Source organism: Lampris incognitus, chromosome 1, assembly GCF_029633865.1.
Source record: "Lampris incognitus isolate fLamInc1 chromosome 1, fLamInc1.hap2, whole genome shotgun sequence".
In the NCBI taxonomy this organism is placed as follows: Eukaryota; Metazoa; Chordata; class Actinopteri; order Lampriformes; family Lampridae; genus Lampris; species Lampris incognitus.
In genome coordinates, this window is record NC_079211.1 from 13177767 (window position 1) to 13198930 (window position 21164).

Genomic DNA, 21164 nt, shown 5'->3' on the forward strand with positions numbered 1-21164 from the left:
TCTCTCTCTCTCTCTCTCTCTCTCTCGCTCTCTCTCTCGCTCTCTCTCTCTCTCTCTCTCTCTCTCTCTCTCTCTCTCTCTCTCTCTCTCTCGCTCTCGCTCTCGCTCTCGCTCTCTCTCTCGCTCTCTCTCTCTCTCTCTCTTGATGCTTTCCTCCCATCTTTCTTCGCACAGATTTGTGGCCTCGGGATCTAGACATGAATGAAGTAAATGAGATATTTCTATCTACTTGTTTCGACGTCGGCGTTCTGGAAAAACCACTCGGTTGTTCGTTCAGGGTGCTAATTGTGTAGATTTGGGTTAGTCGACCCCTCTGATCGTTTTTAAATGGACCGTAGGCTGTTTGTGGACTTCTTATTTCTTGGCAGAGTTTGGCTGTCATTATTATTTATTTTTTTGCCCCCCCCCAATATTCTTTTAGCCTTATTTAGTTTCATCAGAGAAACAATAAGTGCTTTATCTGTGCAACCGCGGCGGTGAGGGGCGGGGGGGGGGGGGGGAGTCAAGGGGAAGCGTTCCTCCTCCTGAGCATAAAGGAGCATGTGTTAATGATGTTTTTAATTCGGGACTCGCATATTGCTTTTGTTGCTATAGCGATGGAGGGAAATCAAGATCGGAACTCGCACTTCATTTGTATTTGCTTATGAAACAATTTCTCTTATCTGTCTGAATAACAGGACGAGTAAAATCCACGGCAATAACAGCAAGCGAGGTTGTAATTAGGTTTTAAGCATTTTATTGCCCCAAAAAACGCCGCCGCGTTGCACGGCGAATCATGCCAAGGCGTAAATCCAAGGTCGGGAGTGATGTAATGACAGGGCCAAATGTTGGCTTGCCTCTCTCAAGGCCAAGTTAGAGTTCCCCACTCATTTGGCGTTGTTTTCACTTTGTTTTGGGGATTTTTTTCTGACATACTACTGGGTGAAGTCAGGAAACTCAAAATAAAATCATTAATGACAGGTTATCCAATCTGCCCCACCAAGCGAATCACCGCACCTCCCCCCTCTCCTGCCTGGTTCCTGTGAGGAACCGGCTAGGAACCCGCATGAATGTTTTCTTTCCGCGGCTCCCCCCCACCAAAATTATCCTCCCGAGAAAGGATGTAATGTGAACTCGTAGAAGCCTCCGGAGAAATCAAAGAGGCCCGTGCCTTTGAGAGAGAAAATCTACACTCTCATGATCTCCAAGACCTTTTTCCCAATCAAACCCTCCGCTCACCCCCACCCCCAACACACCTCCCCATCCTTCTGTGTCTAAATTGGGAGAGAGGGAAAACTAGGACATAGTTCAGCCTGTTAATACAACTCCCATCTATTATGAAGACGGGAGCCTGGAAGTCTCAATTAGAAGTCTTAGGAGCCGTTTATTATCTGTGGAGAGTAATTCACTATGCACAACAGACCAGAAATCATTTTTTAGGTTACAAGGGCACTGTATCAATTAGTCCCAACGGTGACAAGATGCAATTTCGGCGGCGTCCCCCCCCCCCCCGCCCTCTCGAGAGCACGTAAAGAAGAGTGAACGCGGGGCTGCGCGTGCATGCAGCAACCTGCAGTATGACTATAGGTGAGGTTTCCCTCGCAGTCACCGTCTTAAGGTCTGACTAAGGTGATGCACAACTTGCTGCCTCAGCCAAGAGCAACCCCTCCTTTACCCAGAGACTTGTCTGTTGTGTTGACTTGTGGTTTATTTATGATTATTGCATGCCAGGAGTTGTGGGTAGTGGCTTTCTGTGGGCCAGAGGTGAAACCCTTGTGGAGAACACTTTCCCAAATGACCAACAGTAAGTCTATGTGCATAAACCCCAGCCAAGACGTGTTTAAAAAAAAAAAATCAAATCAAATTCTCATATCTGCCAAGCTTTGCGGAAAGTTATTGTTTTTTTTTTTTGTTGCCCCTACATCATAACCTTGCAAGAAAGTTCAGATTTTTGTCTGTGAAACTGGAGGAGTAAATGAGGTCTGTGGTAGCAGGTTTTTTTTTTTAATGAGTAATGACACCGGGCCAGTGAACCGAACCCTCGGTACGAATCCACTTCTCACACAGCCGACACAATGACTGTCCAAATAAAGTGTGTGTCCTCTTGCATGAGGAAACAGCCCATAGGTGTGACCTTTGGGCGAAATTCGATCATCGACTTATCATTCAGCTGCCCGTCGGTGTGCCTGCAGCTTGTCCGACACGTACAGCATTTCTGTAAATGCCAGTGCTTGTGTAAAGGAGTATTTTCATACTCGTTTCAGTAGGGCTTTGAATCCGCAGGTACCTCCTCATCGGGGATTTGATGTATATAACGATTTCTTTCAAATATCAAGATATGATAAATATCGTGATTCACGAGCCCTATTGATTTAAAGCTCTGTCAACTCCTATCTGCAATAAAATGTGAAAATTGCAACAATTTAAAGAAAATGTGCAATGAAATGCTTTATTTAAAGCCCCACGTGTGGCAAAATGGTGAAACGTTCAAACAATTCCAATTCAAACATGCAGAGATGTGGGAGTCATTATGTCAGAGCGTTTCACGCCATTTGTTGCCGTTGCGATTCAGGGGAAATGCCAGTGTGATGATTAAAATCATAGCGTAGTACTGGGATTTTTGCACTAAATTTAAATTTTTAAACCCCTCATACCCCCCTCACCTTCACCACCACCACCACTACATCCAAAATTGTAGAGGTGTGTTGCATCTCTCAAGCTCAATAAATAAAATACATGGCAAAAAAAAGTTACAAAAAAACCTGGATTCAGATTCCATGCATGTGCAAACCCATATGGCTAATAAACTTGATCCTGACTCTGACTCCGATTCTGAATCTGAAACATCTTTTCTTCTGGTTCTGTTTTTTTCTCCAGACCCAGCGCCGTGTGACGTTCCACCTGCCGGATGGCTCCCAGGAGAGCTGCAGCGACAGTGGACTGGGAGACCAGGAGCCCAGCAGCACGGCCAGCACCACCCAGCCCCTCCCCCTCGGCTTTCCCCAGGAGGAGTACTACGAGCAGACGTCCCCCCAACAGCCGCACCGAGGGAGATGGAAACTCAGACCCCGAATCCAGTGAGTGCCTCAACATGGGCAAGACGTGTGATTCGATTGTCTGGGGAGTGCTGAAGGCAGCCGAGGGTGTAACTGATATGACGGTGCTTTTATTATTGACACAGGGGCTTTGTAACGCTGTATTCGGTGCACAGAGAGTGATTTTCAATAGTTCACCCCACTTGGAGTAGCTTAAAGTCGGGCTTCTATTTGGTGGATGTTTGTAGTTTTTAAGTGATTCACAGCACGGTTGTCACTAATGAATGGTGACTGCATGCTGTCTCGCCAAGGTTTGGAGCCAAATTCCTTATCACTGTGGAATATTCTATCCTCTATCTGTCACAAGGACATATAGTGTCAAAGATAGGAAACACAACTTTTGTGTGACTTTGTTGTGAGCAGAATGATTCGGGATCATTGTCTTGAGTTTATAATTTGAAGTAGGTCTAGTATTGACTGCACATGTTCACTTGAGTATCTAATGCTACGTATTATTCCCATCATATCCTGACTGGACACTTTACATTGCCATCGTGCAACAGATGCTTTTGCACCAATAGAGCTAAAGCTAGCTCGTCTGAATCGTGTTTTTTTTTTTTAGCTAGCTGACACATCGGAAACATTTAAAAACTTTTTTTTTTGCAAAAGATTGATTTGTTTGAGCATGTTAAAGGTGATGGAGTATGTCTGACCTGCATCTCTTTTGATGGCATTTCTGTGAAATCCGCTACCGAAAACATGGGCAATACCAAGTGATAGAATATGAGGGAGGGCCGAAAGGAGAATACTGGTGTAAGAGGGGTTAAAGGAGAATAGTGGTTGGAGAGGGGTTAAAGGAGAATAGTGGTTGTAGAGGGGTTAAAGGAGAATAGTGGTGGGGAGGGGCTACAGGAGAATAGTTGTGGGGGTGCAGAAAAAATATATTTTGCCAATTTCTTACCAGTGAGGATTATAATGTCAGTTAAAAAAAAAAAATCAACAGCAGCATATATTTTTAGATACAGCCCCAATCATTTTTGATGGTACAGCTGAATGTGAGACTCATTTTGTGAGTGAGTGGGTGAGTTAGTTAGAAGCCAGGTTCACGGGGTGCTTGGCATCTGGATATATTGTTTAAATCAATAACTGAAGGAAAACTTTAAAAAAAAAACAGAATGATAGTATCTGATATATTTTCATACTAGGCCCCTGCATTGTGCACCAGTGGCAGAGCTTTAAACCTGTGCAGCATCCCAATGACTCCGCTGAAATGATCTTCCTCCATCTCAGCATGAACAGGGCTATTCTCTGTGTCCCTGTCACCAGAAATCGACCCCCAACCCCACCAACCAACCCCCAACCATGCTGGGAATTCCAGTCTTGGTAAAGCAGATTTGATTTCTAGAGGTAACCCTGCATCTTATAATGGAGAAACAGTGGACTGAGGCTTGGATGCGGTGTGGATTTTCACTCCTTCCCCCCCCCCCCCACCCATGTGTATCGATGCTGTGGGTGAATTGCCATTGCCTGTCAAAATTCAACATGTATTCTTCTTTTTTTTGTTTTTCCCCTACAACGGATGAAAAGCAAAGGATGGGCAGAAATATTGCTTTGCATATACCTACGTGCAGTATAGCCACTGTGTCATGGCTGTAAGTGAGACAACAGTCCTTGGCGCATCTTGGTGCATCTTGTTCCCCAGCCGCTGTGCTGACAGGTCTCGGCCAGGGTGTCAGCGCGAGTGTGATTGTGGGAGCATTTGTTAGACATTAGACAAGACGGGTGACATGCTGGCGATGGCCTCCGCCGCAATTTACATGTGACGGGTCCGGCCCATTCGGGATCTCTCCCCCCGTTTTTGATGAGCGGATGTTGCGGTGTCCGAGAGGAAAATCTGCACACACGCATGTGCACACACACGCATGTGCTCCCGCGCAAAGGCGTGCTGCGCGCATGCACAAATGCGGATTAATGCACGCCCACAAGCCCACTTGTCAAGTGGTCACGCCCCTCCCTCCCAGCTGTTCTGCAGGATTTGCGCCCTAATGATAACAGTGATTCATGTGTGATTCACTCCCATGCAGAAGCCATTGCTCATCATCTCATTAATATTCAATGACATAAACATCTCATACTTCATAAACTGGCCCTCTGAAATACAACGCTTATTACCCAGCTTCCCTCGGGGGGTAATATTTGTTAAAGTACATTGGCGTCAGACAGAAGTCCATGTTAATGTAGTAAATACACATGTATCTCTATAACGTGCCTTATTAATACCCTAACAGACTTAAAAGTCATGAGTGTAAAATTAACAGCAAGATATCGGACGTGGTCTCTCTAGACGTTTGACTGCGGAGCCCCTCGTAATACCCTGTTACAGGCTCATCACACCAAATGTGATTAAAGTAAATGTAATTCCCCCTGCTAATAAAAAATACACCAAAGCAGAAACGACTAGATCATGGTAAAGGGTTTTGTAATATTGCAAATTTTAGAGGTATAAAAAAAAACGTTTCATTTACGATTGAAAGTTTGCAGAGTTACAGAAGACAGCTTTCATTCACACTGCATATTTGGTGTGCTGCAGGAGACGCAGACCGCGGCATACAGTAAAATTTGAACTGTGTAAATTGGTACGCAAATTAACATCGTAGAGAGATGTAAATTTAGAAAATATACACACACACCCACACACACACACCATGTCTCCCTATACTTGTGGGGACGGCTAACCTTAACCGTCATAACTGCATGCCCTTACCCTAACCGTAACTCTAACCTCAGCCCTGAACCCATGGGGACCTCATGGGGACCCATAAAATGTCCCCATAATGTAGGTAGTTTCAGTTTGGGGGGGGGGGGGGGTTTCCACCTTCATGATTCAGCGATAGTCGATAGAGACAGGAAAGGCAGGGGGGGAGAGAGAGAGGGAGGGGATGACATGCAGCAGAGGGCCTGAGCCAGATTTGAACCCAAGCCGCTGCGGTCAGGACTCAGCCCCATGTGGTACGCACTCCACCAGACGAGCCACCGGGGCGCCCCAGGGGTTGCTAACCTAATGGGGACATTTGGACCCCATTAGGGTAGAAAAACCTCAAAAAACCTGGTGTGTACACACATATATATATATATATGTACACACCATGCCTCCCTATACTTGTGGGGAACCCTAACCTTAACCATCATCACTACATGCCCTTACCCTAACCTTAACTTTAACCTTAGCCCTGAACCCAAGTCCTGACCCTAACATAGAGCCTTTACCTCATGGGGACCCATAAAATGTCCCCACAAGGTAGGTGGTTTCAGGTTTTTCTATCCTAATGGGGACATTTGGAGCCCCTTGGGATAGAAAAACCTGGTGCACACACACAGACACACACTTTTTGAAGACTAAGCGGGAGGAATCTGACTCATCCTGCTCCATTTTCTCCTCCCAGAAGTTTGAAGATAAACTCTGACTCGGAGCCGCTCGGTTCAGAAAGGGAAGACGGATCCTGTGTGTGTTGACCGTCTCAGAGATGAGTGCATCGGTGACAGAGGGGGGGGGGGGGGCTAAGATGGATTAGATATGGTTTTATCAATGAGCGCCAGGCTGGCATGGCGGTGGCAATCTCTTATCACGCCGTCTCAATTTGTAAGGCAAAAAGAAGAAGAAGGGAAAGAGGGAAAGAGGAGGTGGGTCGACACGAAGTTATAAAAAAAGGGGGTAGAAATGCAAGATGGAGGGACTGCAGCAATAAGTGAGGGAGAAATCTTGAGAGTTAAAAGCGGCGTTGTTTCCTGAAGGTGCTGCGGCTCGGTTGTGGGCTTGTGCTGAGTAATTGTGCGTGCCAGCGGCGAGCCGCGTGGCCCCGTGACAGTGAATTTCTCAGCTCCTCCTTAAACCTGCGTCTTTATTAGAACACCCTCTCTTGAAATAAAGTTCATATGACATTTTATGTTTCTATTATTTATGAGCTAGGAGGCTATTCTTTTTATGGCCTTTCGCCAACAACCCCACCCACCCACCCACCACCCCCTCGTGCACACACACACACACACACACACACACACGTGCATGCACACACAGGAACACACACCACCCAACTACCACCCCACTTACTTCACTACGCTGTTGTAAGTCTTGCACCGTTGCCGTTTTTTGTTTTTTTTCCCCCCGCTCCAACAATCGTTGTTGGTTGAAATTTCCTCCTCTTTCTCGACGACAAGATAAAAGCTGCAAATTAATGTCATTAGCACGCGCACCGCCAGGTCCAACCCCCGTGCGTCCCTTGGCATTAGCGGAGCCGCACATCCAGAACAATTAGGCACAATGAGTCATACCCTGTCCCCGCTGGCCACGACGCAACACCTCCTCGAAACATCAAAAATGGGAGTGCATAATGTGCGTTGCATCCATTCCCGTGGACGTGGATGTCCTCATGTGTGTCTCCTCCGTTCTGTTCTCATAACGTAGACCAGCTCAACTCCGTCTTTGGGGATTTTAAAGGTGTGCGTCGTTGCATTTGTTGTTTTTTTTATGTTTGCATTTGTTATTTGCATTTGTTGTTGGGAGGAGGGCCAAAGAGGAGGTTTGTGGATGTGGTGAGGGAGGACATGCGGGTGGCTGGTGTGACAGAGGAAGATGCAGAGGACAGGAAGAGATGGAGACGGATGAGCCGCTGTGGCGACCCCTAACGGGAGCAGCCGAAAGTATTAGTAGTAGATTTGTTGTTGCATGCTATATCAATAATGATGATGATGATGATTGTTATTATTTGTCCAAGTTCTCGGTGTCTAATTTGAAGTCTCTGTCTGGAATTAAAAGGTGCCCTGTCATGCCGACTGCTCATGGCACTCATTTGGGGGAAAATTGTTGCACTCGATCCAACTCGGTTCATAGATTGTGTCTTGTCGATTGTTATTGTTGTTGTGGATTTGAGTGTATTTGACAGGAAAATGGCTGTTCACCCCCCCGGAGTGCAGTGTGACAGCTCTTGTGATCAATTAAGCTTTTGACGACAACATCAAAACAATTAAGTCTGTTGCTCCTGCTTATTTCCCCCCCCCTTCCTTCGGACAGCCCTCGCTATCAACTTGATGTTGGCTTAATGATTGTGCTAAAAGGCTTTCGCCAAACGATGGCCGTCATCAAGTCCCAAACTGCAAACGGCGATAAGCTCCTCGGAACAAAATGCAGGAAAAGTCTGCTCGCAGCAAATCCCCGCGTCTAAATCCTGCATATTTCTCAAACAATACGCAATTTTGTTCTTGGAACAATTTGTATTATACTTATTTCTGTCTTATATTATTGCAGCCGGGGGGTTTAAGAGCTTGTAATTTTACCCGTTAAAAGCAGCTCACCGAGGCAGTTCTGTAGTAGTGTATTAGGAGCTGGAAGAAAGATGGAAAAAAAAAAGAAGCTATATAGTGGCGTATCTTAATCTGTGGCATATGGCTTTCAAATGACCAGCTTAGGTCTTGTCTTTCTAAGATCTAAATCCGCTATTAAAATAAGCCAATCCTTTTTAAACACTGCTAGTATAATGAGATTATAGTTTTAAACATATTGTATTGTGTAAAGCTACCTACATTTTTATTAAAGGTGAGCGTTGTATATTGAAATAGTGGGTTTCAATCAATGCTATTGATTTTAAACGCATTTCATCCACATTGCGGCCTCGCACACGATGCACCGGCGACACATTACATAATCCCAGAGGCCGGTAGACATTTAATCTGATTACAGGCTTGCCGGGTTCATGCATTGTTCATACGCTGGGGGCCGAGGTTCTCAACTCTTTGATTTCAGCGGGTCTGAAATTTTTATAAAAGCTCTTCAACTCAGTTTTTGCTTGACTGACTCACAAGCAGTGTAGCCCCCCCCCCCGCGCCCCCCAACTGGAAATGCCCACTTGACTTGATCTCGCGTGCAAAACACAATGGAACCAGTTGACTGTTTTAATGCTCTCCAAACCCTCGAACCCTTCCCCGGTATGTCTAGGTTCCCATGCCAAGCTTGCACTGAGACTGGAATTTGACGGGAGTCTAGACACACTCTGCCCATGAGTACAATGATCAGATGGATTTAGTGAAGGAACGGGGGGTAGGGGCAGTCAACTCATTTTGATATCAGACGGTTGCGATCTGGTTTCTAAAGCTAAGGGGGAAACTAGCCGCAGCTAAAGATAGCGTAATGGGGCTAGCGTAAGAAAAAGTGCACCGTGTCAGCATACCATGTTGTAACACATCATTATGTGACAGCAACAAAGCTGCGGCGTTCTGCAGAGTGAGCCACATTTATTATTCATATGAGTCCAATCTCAATTTCACTTTGAGGGTCCTCATATGCAATTAGAAGTAATGAATGTGCTTCTTAATTACATTCATTTGTGCAAATTTCCATTCCCCGTTGAATTTCTCTATGGAAACATTGTGACACTGACCAATGGCACATCATTTGTAATGTGACTAAATCCGTTCAGCCTAGCTCAATTAGATGTAATTAGTATTACAATGCCATCGGCAACCGGGGGGAAAAGACTGGGCCGACATGCGAGGGAGAAGAAGACCCTAGTTCAGAGTTAAAATGTCCAACATAACATGATCCAGATAACTGGATGACCCCCACTGGAAGCACTTAATTTGACCCCAAAAAAACCACCAAACTAAAACTGTACCAAGGTAGAGCTTAAAGGGACATTCTGTTGTTTTTTGCATATTTACTGCAAAGCACATATACGTTACACCACTCCTGACCATTTTCCAGAGCATGCTATAGGTTTGTTTTCGTTTTTAGATTTTTCAATGCCTTTTTTCCTAGCTTCCAGGGAGCCATTGGTTTCCACTCATTTTAGTGTGGTAAATTGCAGAGTTAAAACTCACTTGAAATACATAATCCATCACGGCGAACATTCTGTCAACTTTTTTTTTCCTTTTCAAAGTTGCTGGAGGAAAGCTCAGACATGTGAGAACGGAGAGTCGGCCGCTGAAAAGCAACCTGCTCAATGCTAGAAGCTGCTGAAAATAGCATCCTTTTCACAGCATCCTTGTTCGAATATTGTTGATCGTCAAGGTTTGATATTATGACTGTATTGCTCATGAATGCAACGTTATTCAGCAACCGACTCTTAAAAATGTCCGATGTCTGTCTTGGTGACAATCCACGTTAACGACTGCTTTGTCCCACAACAAAAGCATGACTCTGACCAGAGAAAATAACCCCACAGAATGTTCAATGTGGTGGATTACCTGACTCGAGGAATTTTCCACTCTCTGCAAGTTGATTTTCATACTGCACTGAAATGAGTGAAAGCCAATGACTCTATTGAAGGTAGGAAAAAGACATTCAAAAATCTAAAAACGAACTATAGCATGCTTTGGAAAATGGTCAGGAGCAATGTAAAGCATATGTGTTTTGTAAGCTCTATATATATATATATATATATATATATATATATATATATATATATATATATATATAAATATTAAGTGCTCTAATTGCCGGCATGGTGGCCCATTGGTTAGTACTGTTGCCTCACAGCAAGAAGGTCCTGGGTTCGAACCCCAGGCCGTCCCAGGTCCTTTCTGTGTGGAGTTTGCATGTTCTCCCCATGTCTGCGTGGGTTTCCTCCGGGTGCTCCGGTTTCCTCCCACCATCAAAAAGACATGCAAGTTAGGGTTAATACGCCTGTCTGTGCCCCTGGGCAAGGCAATGAAAGGAAGAACTGGAGTTGGTCCCCGGATGCTGCAGCTGCCCACTGCTCCTATACAATAGGATGAGTTAAATGCAGAGAACACATTCATTGTAACTGTACAATGACAAAATAAAGCGGCTTTCTTCCAAAGTGCTATATAAATAAAAAAACTATATACATATATATATATATATATATATATATATATATATATATATACACTCACTGGCCACTTTATTAGGTACACCTTGCTAGTACTGGGTTGGACCCCCTTTTGCCTTCAGAACTGCCTTAATCCTTCGTGGCATAGATTCAACAAGGTACTGGAAACATTCCTCAGAGAGTTTGGTCCATATTGACATGATAGCATCACGCAGTTGCTGCAGATTTGTCGGCTGCACATCCATGATGCGAATCTCCCGCTCCACCACATCCCAAAGGTGCTCTATTGGATTGAGATCTGGTGACTGTGGAGGCCATTTGAGTACAGTGAACTCATTGTCATGTTCAAGAAACCAGTCTGAGATGATTCGAGCTTTATGACATGGCGCGTTATCCTGCTGGAAGTAGCCATCAGAAGATGGGAACACTGTGGTCATAAAGGGATGGACATGGTCAGCAACAATACTGAGGTAGGCTGTGGCGTTGACACGATGCTCAATTGGTACTAAGGGGCCCAAAGTGTGCCAAGAAAATATCCCCCACACCATTACACCACCACCACCAGCAGCCTGAACCGTTGATACAAGGCAGGATGGATCCATGCTTTCATGTTGTTGACGCCAAATTCTGACCCTACCATCCGAATGTCGCAGCAGAAATCGAGACTCATCAGACCAGGCAACGTTTTTCCAATCTTCTATTGTCCAATTTTGTTGAGCCTGTGCGAATTGTAGCCTCAGTTTCCTGTTCTTAGCTGACAGGAGTGGCACCCGGTGTGGTCTTCTGCTGCTGTAGCCCATCTGCCTCAAGGTTCGACGTGTTGTGTGTTCAGAGATGCTCTTCTGCATACCTCGGTTGTAATGAGTGGTTATTTGAGTTACTGTTGCCTTTCTATCAGCTCGAACCAGTCTGGCCATTCTCCTATGACCTCTGGCATCAACAAGGCATTTTCGCCCACAGAACTGCCGCTCACTGGATATTTTCTCTTTTTCGGACCATTCTCTGTAAACCCTAGAGATGGTTGTGCGTGAAAATCCCAGTAGATCAGCAGTTTCTGAAATACTCAGACCAGCCCGTCTGGCACCGACAACCATGCCACGTTCAAAGTCACTTAAATCACCTTTCTTCCCCATTCTGATGCTCGGTTTGAACTGCAGCAGATCGTCTTGACCATGTCTACATGCCTAAATGCATTGAGTTGCTGCCATGTGATTGGCTGATTAAAAATTTGCGTTAACGAGCAGTTGGACAGGTGTGCCTAATAAAGTGGCCGGTCAGTGTATATATATATATATATATATATATATATATATATATATATATATATATATATACACACACACACACACACACACACACACACACACACACATACACACATAATCCATCACAGTGAACATTCTGTCATATATATATATATATAAGCGCTATATAAATGCAGTCCATTTACCATGTGTAGTAAATATGCAAAAACAGCGGAATGTCCCTTTAAGCCCTACCTTGGCACACGGTTAGTTTGTTTGTTTGTTTGTTTGTTTACTTCCCTCTCATATGTGACGTTTATGTGGACAAAGCATTAGGCATAAGCGTTCAGGAATACACGGGTTCAACCAGCAGGTGCACAATGTCGGCACGTCCATCTCAGTATTTGCCAACATTGTCATATTTGCACAGAAATGTCGAGATTCCATGCAGCATCGATGCCTTCAAATGAAATGGTCTTCTAGTTTCTCAGTCGTAAAAATGTATGTAAGTGTGCCGTTCTTCCAGCTCTACGCTCACAGGGTTATACATATCATTATCACCAATTCTGTTGGTCACTGAGCGACTGTATGACAGTGACAGGGGTCTCGGTGCCTTGATCCCCCGGCCCTTTGAGTTCACTCACTGAGAAAGGAGAATAAAAAGAGTGTTACATTCATGTTACAGCAGTGCCTTACATGCCGTTCACTGATGCCGTCGTTCTGTTTAAGGCATCCTTGCTGTGTTGTATTCGACATGATGTGCACTATACTGCATATAAGGAGGAGCCGTCGACTCTTTGGTCGTAGTTATCCCAAAACCCAACTGAGAGGAAATGTGTTTGCTAATTTTTTTTTTAAACTGCTTCTTTTCGGATCATTTGCACCAGTTTGCTTCCTGCTATATATTCCCCTCTCATATAAATAAATAAAAGCCTTTGTGCCTTCTGGCTCCCAGAACTTTTCCCAGCTGCCCCAGTGGACCGGCAATGGAGCTAAATGAAGCAACAGCGAGTATTAACCTACATAGATTGGACCTATCCTTTTTAAGATGATTTTAGTCCATTTTTTTTTCTCTCTCTCTCTCTTTCCATTTTGACTGCTGAAGGTCTTGGGCTAAGTCACAGAGGGATTTGAATGGACTCATCTGTATCCCTCTCAACTGACTGGGATTTGACGGAAGTGCTCCGTTCTCAGAGGTGATATGGAGGGGAACCCTTGTTTTATCTGGTTCAAATGCCACACCAGTTGTCTCGGGCAGAGACAAGCTATTGATCTGGGGGAGTCAACTCGACTCGCAGAAATCTCTCTCCGGTCTCCTTCAAAAGACGGAAAACTGTCATGTTAGAAACCTCCTTCGCCGGAGTATTAGACCCCCGTCTTTGTTGCCCTGCCTGAGTCCTCTGTGAAGCTGATATGGAAGCTTTGAGGCGTTATCGTGCACATCTCACCGGGACAAGCCCCGCCATTGTTCTTGAATAGTTCGAGATCTTACAATCAGCGTATACCACTTACAAGACACCTTTTGTCCCAATTCAAAGCAGCGATCGAAGGGATTTACAAAATGTTGTGGAATTTATACAAAGTAGTCCAATGCAGTATCACTATATTGTTGAGAATACAATTCACAAACTTATCAAATATGTAATGATAAAATAATAATACTACTACTGCTACTACTATGACTAATGATGTTGATAGTATATAATATACATTATCTATAGCATTTAATATATATTATATAACATATATTATAGTATAGAATAGACTTTATCACTGTATATGGCATTCACATCCATTAGAGAGAAGCAATAAAGTCACTTTAAATGTATATATTAAGAATAATTATGCAGTAAAAAAATTATAAATTTTACTCTGCACCTTAAGTAGTGATGCTCGGTGTTAAAAAAAAACTCAACAAAACGAGTTTGGTGTACCAGAAAAATGTCTTAAATTGTTTTTCCCCCCCTCTTCTTTCTTTAACTGGCTTTCTTCCAAATCTCCAGATTACCTTTTTTTCAATTAACATCAATAATAGAGATTAAACACCTTTTTTAATGAGAGTCTGATATCATTCGGTGATAAAGCAATCCATCACCCCTCAAAAATATCCACCATTTGTTAATGATGGAGTTTGCCCTGAAGGACGCCATTTTAACACGCAGAGTCCAGCCAAGTGGAAATAACAGCTCAGAGGGAGAAAAACAAGAGGTTGCATGGTTAAATGGTACTCCAGTTCAAAATATAAATAAAAATAAACCACCTCTGTCTCGAATCCGCCCCAACGGCACCTGTGACTTGAGAGAGCCCCCCCCCCTCCCCAAGACCTGTACAATTAAAATACTCATTTCAAAGTTGTTAACATGTCGGGAAAGTCTGGTTGCTGGTTTGGGAAAGGATCAATATCTGTCAAGTTTGATCGTGTCTGCGGACAATGTATTCTGTATTCGGCAGGAGCTGAGAGAGACTTCAAACAAGGGGAGAGGCTCTAAGGCCCCAACCAGCAATTCACTGTGTTCCATTTCACTGAGTCTGTGATTTCTAAACTGGAATATTGCTTGACCTGCATATTAAACCTGCAAGGTGCAGTGTGTGAGAAAGGGGGAATGGTCCCGCTCCTTTGAGCCCACCGTGCCGATATGATCACATTAAGGCTACGGGTCACACATGCGCGAAATTAACACACTGGCGAACGTTCACTTCCGTACTAATGCGCGCGCGATGGGGCGAATAAAAAAATTCGCTTCCGGTGGCGGAGGAAACGTGAGTCCCCGCTTCGCGAGAGGTTCAATTTGGTGAACTTTGACCGGCGAATCCGCAGCCTCAACCAATAGCAAAGAAAGTGTGTGTGGTTGACCCCACTTGGCTGTAGTTTTCTTAGTAAACCAGGATGGAGAAGACTTGTTGCTATTGTAAACTACTAATAAGACACGTTAGCCCCTAGCTAACGGGTCTGACCCTTTAGCCGAGCGGTTAGTGACGTCGTCTTGTGGTGCAGTACACCTCGTATCGAATCCCGCACCGGGCGAGAAAATAACCGGTTACACTATGTCTAAACAGCCGGTAATGCCCGTGAAAACGACAAACTGCCCCATAAGAGAGACGCTGCCTGCCCGGCTGGCAGTGAGTCGGGAGACAGGCACTGAAGGTAAATAAATGGAAGATTTATCAACAACATCAATTAATATTTCGCGGTATACAAATCCATCTTGTACGCCAGTGTTCTTCCTCCGTATATGTCCGTTAAACTATCACAACATGTACAAGTGAGACAATTAAATGAAAACATTTATTTATCTTTCTCTGGACTTCGGTGTACATTTCCCCGTCGCAAAACCACCAAACCAACCAAACGAAAAACCACCACAACCACTCAAACGGACTGCAAACGGACTTCCGTGTGCGTCACATCCTGCACTGCCCACGTCCAGCGCGCGTTACGAATTTCGCTTCGCCTGCATTGGCGCTATAAACCGGAGCGTAAGGTAAGTCTTGAATCTTTCCTGGACAAGAGAAAAAGCACTTTAAATCAGATCGCCTTCAGTGATTACTACGGTATATAAAAAAAGGTGCACAAAACACACATTTCTTCTTTCAATTCATGTTCACCTTGCGCAGTTCCTATACTGAAAGGAAACATTGCCCTGGAAAAGAAAGAAAGAAAGAAAATACAAATCCGTGTATCTTTTCAGCCCTGATAATAATCTGAACCGACGTTATCTAATGGTGAGACCTCCCCGCCCGCACATCTGGACACCGTTTCTCAGGCTTCTCGGTGTGCTGTGTCGAGGTTACCTGACTGGAAGAATGGAGCAGCAACTTTTGCTCCTCTTCCAGGCGAGAGGGGAAAACATGGGAAGCAATGAAATATAGATGTGCTTATGTTTTATTCATGGCCATTTGTTATAGATAGCTTTTTACAAAAATCCCACTCCCTTTCATGTGCGAGTTTGATAGCTCACGCCAGTATTAAAAATTTTGCCCCCGCCCCCCAGCACTCTTTTTCTCTCCCCCTCTCTCTGGAATGCACATACACCCACAAACACACCCACAGATTATATATATATATATATATATATATATATATATATATATATATATATATATATACATATATATATATATCAGCAAAAACATTAAAACCACCTGCCTGATATTGTGTAGGTCCCCCCTCGTGCACCAAAACAGCTCTGACCTGTCGAGGCATGAACTCCACAAGACCTCTGAAAGTGTCCTCTGGTGTCTGAGACCAAGACGTTAGCAGCAGATCCTTTAAGTCCTGTAAGTTGCGAGGTGGGTCCTCCATAAACCGGACTTGTTTTTAAAGCACATCCCACAGATACTCAATCGGATTGAGATCTGGGGAACTTGGAGGCCGAGGCAACACCTTGAACTCTTTGTCATGTTCCTCAAACCATTCCTGAACAATTTGTTGCTGTGTGGCAGGGTGCATTATCCTGCTGAAAGAGGCCACTGCCATCAGACAATACCGTTGCCATGAAAGGGTGTGGCTGGTCTGTGATTATGTTTAGGTAGGTACCAGGTACACATGTCGGATTAAAGTCCACATGAATGCCAGGACCCAGTTTCCCAGTGGAACATTGCCCAGAGCATCACACTGCCTCCGCCAGCTTGCCTTCTTCCCATAGTGCATCCTGGTGCCGTCTCTTCCCCAGGTAAACAACGCACACGCACCCGGCTGTCCATATGATGTAAAAGAAAATGTGATTTATCAGACCAGGTCACCGTCTTCCATTGCTCCGTGGTCCAGTTCTGACACTCACGTGCCCATTATAGGTGCTTTGGGTGGTGGACAGGGGTCTTCATGGGCACTCTGACTGGCCTGCGGCTACACAGCCCCATACACAGCAAGCTGTGATGCACTGTGTTCTGACACCTGTCTATCATAGCCAGCATTAACTTTTCCAGCATTTTGAGCTACAGTAGCTCTTCTGTGGGATCGGACCAGATGCGCTAGCCTTCACTCCCCATACAAGGAGCCTTGGGTGCCCATGACTTTGTCACCGGTTCACCGGTTATCCTTCCTTGGACCACTTTTGGTAGGTATGGACCACTGCATATCAGGAACACCCCACAAGACCTGCTGTTTTGGAGATGCTCTGATCCAGTCGTCTAGCCATCACAATTTGGCCCTTGTCAAAGTCGCTCAGTTTCGGATGCTTGTACATCTTTCCTGCTTGCAACGCATCAACTTCAACAACTGACTCTTCACTTCCTGTCTAATACATCCCACCTCTTGACAGGTGCCATTGTAACAAGTTGATCAATGTTTCCTATCAGTGGTTTCAATGTTTTGGCTGATCGGTGTATACACATAAACACAGGTACACACACACACACACAAACAGTTTGTTTGATGTTTTTTGGCCAATCCAGAAACCAAAAACCCAAACTTTGTTGTTTGGTTCAGAGATAAGTCGGTTTTAGCTTCAGAATCAAACACCTCACACCTCATATATATTTTCCCCCCTGAACTTCAAGAGGAATTATGTGCTGGTGATGGAGGAGATTCTGTTACTGGTAATTAATTCAGTTTGCTTTTGCATAATGAAGCACAAAGGTTATGTTTGAAATCTGTATGCCAAATTTCCACTGTGATTTAATTCAGGCATTTCATGTGCATGCACGAGCTGGGTTACTCCCGTACCCTACACAGTATACTATAATTACAAATACGGCTCAGCCAATTTATTTATTTATTTGGTTTTGTTTTCAGTCTGGGCGGCACGGTGGCGCATTGGTTAAGGCGGTCCCCTCACAGCAAGAAGGTCCTGGGTTCGAGCCCCGGGATAGTCCAACCTTGGGGGTCGTCCTCTGTGTGGATTTGCATGTTCTCTCCGTGTCTGCGTGGGTTTCCTCCAGGTGCTCCGGTTTCCTCCCACAGTCTAAAGACATGTAGGTCAGGTGAATCGGCCGTACTAAATTGTCCCTAGGTGTGAATGTGTGTGTGTGTGTGTGTGTGTGTGTGTGTGTGTGTGTGTGTGTCGGCCCTGTGATGGTCTGGCAGCCGGTCCAGGGTGTCCCTTGCCTGCCGCCCAGTGACTGCTGGGATAGGCTCCAGCATCCCTGTGGCTCCAGTTGGGATAAGCAGCTTGGATAATGGATGGATGGATGGATGTTTTTCAGTCCGGAAACCAGAATGTCCAACTTTGTTGTTTATTCAGAGATAATTCAGCTTTCAATAAAATCATAATGCACTAGATTTAGGCCATGTTGTATATTTATCACCAGAGCCAATGATATGGTTCTCTCCTAACAACTGCATTAGTGAGGGTGAGACTGGGTCAATCTCTCTCTCTCTCTCTCTCTCTCTCTCTCTCTCTCTCTCTCTCTCTCTCTCTCTCTCTCTCTCTCTCTCTCATTTCTCTTTAAGTTATAGTACCATGGATGGATTAAAATGCATGGCCTTATCCCTCTCACATTTTTCACATGAGCTCGGTCTCAAGGATAAGTAAGACCTCTGCTCAGAAGGACTTATTGACCAAAATAACTGTGCATCAATATGTCTCCTGAAGGCTGAGCAGACCACAGCATCACAGGGGTCGTATTTTCAACTCCCTCCACTCATAAAGCTATTGACCCGGGCTCTCCTTATTTGTTGTGACAACGCGGCGAGCCGGGAGCATATGGCGAAGCCGCCTTGAAGCCTCGTTGTCTTAAAAAGAGCACGGCGATTGACGTATGAGGGAGGACGCGTGGTACAAGCATAATGACAGAGGAAGAAAAAGAAATGAGGGCAATACAATCGGGTTTTAGCGCTTGGAGAAACGCATGGTGTGGCTAATATAAAATGATAGGGCTGCGTTTCTGTGGCGTTTTTTTTTTACATTTTTTATTAGCAAATCTGCTCTGAAATAAACTGCGGTCTTGATGAGATTCGGTCCACGCTGATAGTTGCAGTATTGTTGCAGTGACAGAAATGATATGATGACAGACGGGTACAACCATTACGCCATCTGTCTATATCCGGCGCATTAGCATATTTCAACTCAAATGTGTCATTCACGACAAATACAATATTTTCCTGTGAAATTATTAATTCCGCAAGCATTATCATAAATTTGCTATGAATCTCCCGCATTACACCTCGCCCCCCCCCTCCTCCCCGGCCCGCCCACCCCTGAAATTCTAATCAAGTTACTGGCGGCTAATTCAGTTTATTTTTGCATAAATGAGGCGAGCGGGTTATGTCAGAAATCCGCATGCCGGATTTCCGCTTTTAATTTAATCCAGGTGGTCCGTGTACGCACACGCGCTGGATTACTCCCATATTGTAATGTACAGGAGCCTCCCCGCTGCCAGTCAATGTATGCACCGGCTGGTTGATAAATAGGTATTCTCTGCCAAATGGATCACTTCAGAGAGCACTCACGGACTGGTAACACTGACAAATGGAGTGAGATTGCGGTGACAAAGGAAGGAGTTGTGCTGAGAGGGGGGTGGGGGGTGGGGGATTTCAGCAGGGACATGCTGAGAGAGTAGATTTGAAGTAGGCCCTGCAGGAAATGTTTGGCCTAACAGAAAATGACGGGGGGGCTTTTGAGGGCCTTAACATACAGTACACACCTGGCTGTTGTGTGACCTGCCCAGCCAAGTGAGCCGAGGCGCTCATCAATTTCACCACAGTCGAGTTCATGAGCCACCCCTGCCCGGATCCTTCGCGGGGCATCTTTTGAGACCCTGAGGCAGCGCCGTGCTTGCGAGGTCAGGCCAGCTGCCCGTGACTCCCTTCTCACGAGAGCAAACCCTGTCTCTCGAGCTTCGCCCAAAGCCAGCATGCCATTTTTCCCCGTCCCCACTTCCCCTCAGACACAGACGTGATCGTATCGGCCCGTCCCGGTTCCGCGCTGCAGCGAGTCTCACTGTATTTTAAGTGTCAAACGTCTGTCTTGCGGAGGCTCCCACATGTGGCAGACACGTCCATCAGACTCATTATAGATAAAACATGAGAGAGGTGACCAGGAACACTAAACGAGAATCAGACGGCGTCCATGTGGTGTAGCGGTCTATTCCGTTGCCTACCAACATGGGGATCCCGGTTCGAATCCCCTTGTTACCACTGGCTTGGTTGGGCGTCCCTACAGACACAATTTGCTATGTCTGCAGGTAGGAAGCCGGGTGGGGGTATGTGTCCTGGTCGCAGCACTAGTGCCTCCTCTGATCAATCGGGGGCACCTTTTTGGGGGCGGGGGTGAACTGGGGGAGGAATAGCATGATCCTCCCACGTGCTACGTCCCCCAGGCGAAACTCCTCACTGTCAGGTGAAAAGAAGCGGCCGGCGACTCCACATGTACCGGAGGAGGCATGTGGTAGTCTGCAGCCCTCCCCGGCTCGGCGGGCGGCGGAGCAGCGACCGGGACGGCTCGGAAGAGTGGGGTAATGGGGCAGCATCCAAGAGCTATTTTTAGCCCTTCCCGAAGCGGAAGTGGAAGCTTCGCAGCAAACGGAAATCAGACATCGCATGCACTAGACTACATGAGAAGTAAGCAGTTTGTTGTAATTTTCTTCGGTTTTTTTTGCGTAATTTAATATTATCGGATATATGGCAGCATATACACGTGAGTTGGTGTTGTAAACACAGCCATGCTGTACTGTCTAACATGCTCCGCATGTCTGACTTCCTGTGACGCGTCCATAGCGACAGCGATGCTGTGACATCACTCGGACGCTGCCCCATTGGCTGGGGAGAAAAAGGGGGAAAAGTCCAAAAAAAACCAAAAAAACCACGAGAATCAGAAAAAAATACCAGGACAAAAGGCCAGATAAGAGTTTCTGCAGTCATTTGTGGAGCGATGTGTGAAACGTCGGTATCGTGCTACAGTCCTTTTAGTGTTGGAGTATTCTTAAGCTTGTCATTAACCTCTCTGCAGGGCCTAACATGCTATTTTAACATGGGGCTTAAGTGGCATGCTTAAGTGCACTCTCAATGAGAACACAAAACGAAAACTAATTGAGACTGACCCCTATACTTCCGAGGAACTACACAACCACGAGCAGAAAAAAGAACAATAACCTCAGAGGAGTTTGCATTTTTTCTGCAGTCA

At 45.3% G+C, this 21164-nt stretch overlaps 1 protein-coding gene across 1 annotated transcript in view; it reads left to right on the top strand.

Moving 5' to 3' along the window:
* Positions 1 to 21164, top strand: part of pcdh11 (protocadherin 11) — a 168245-nt gene that overhangs the window by 99540 nt on the left and 47541 nt on the right. Inside the window, 2 exon segments of the mRNA XM_056286125.1 lie at positions 2857 to 3009; positions 3011 to 3056. Coding sequence (XP_056142100.1) covers positions 2857 to 3009; positions 3011 to 3056 — 199 coding nt within the window.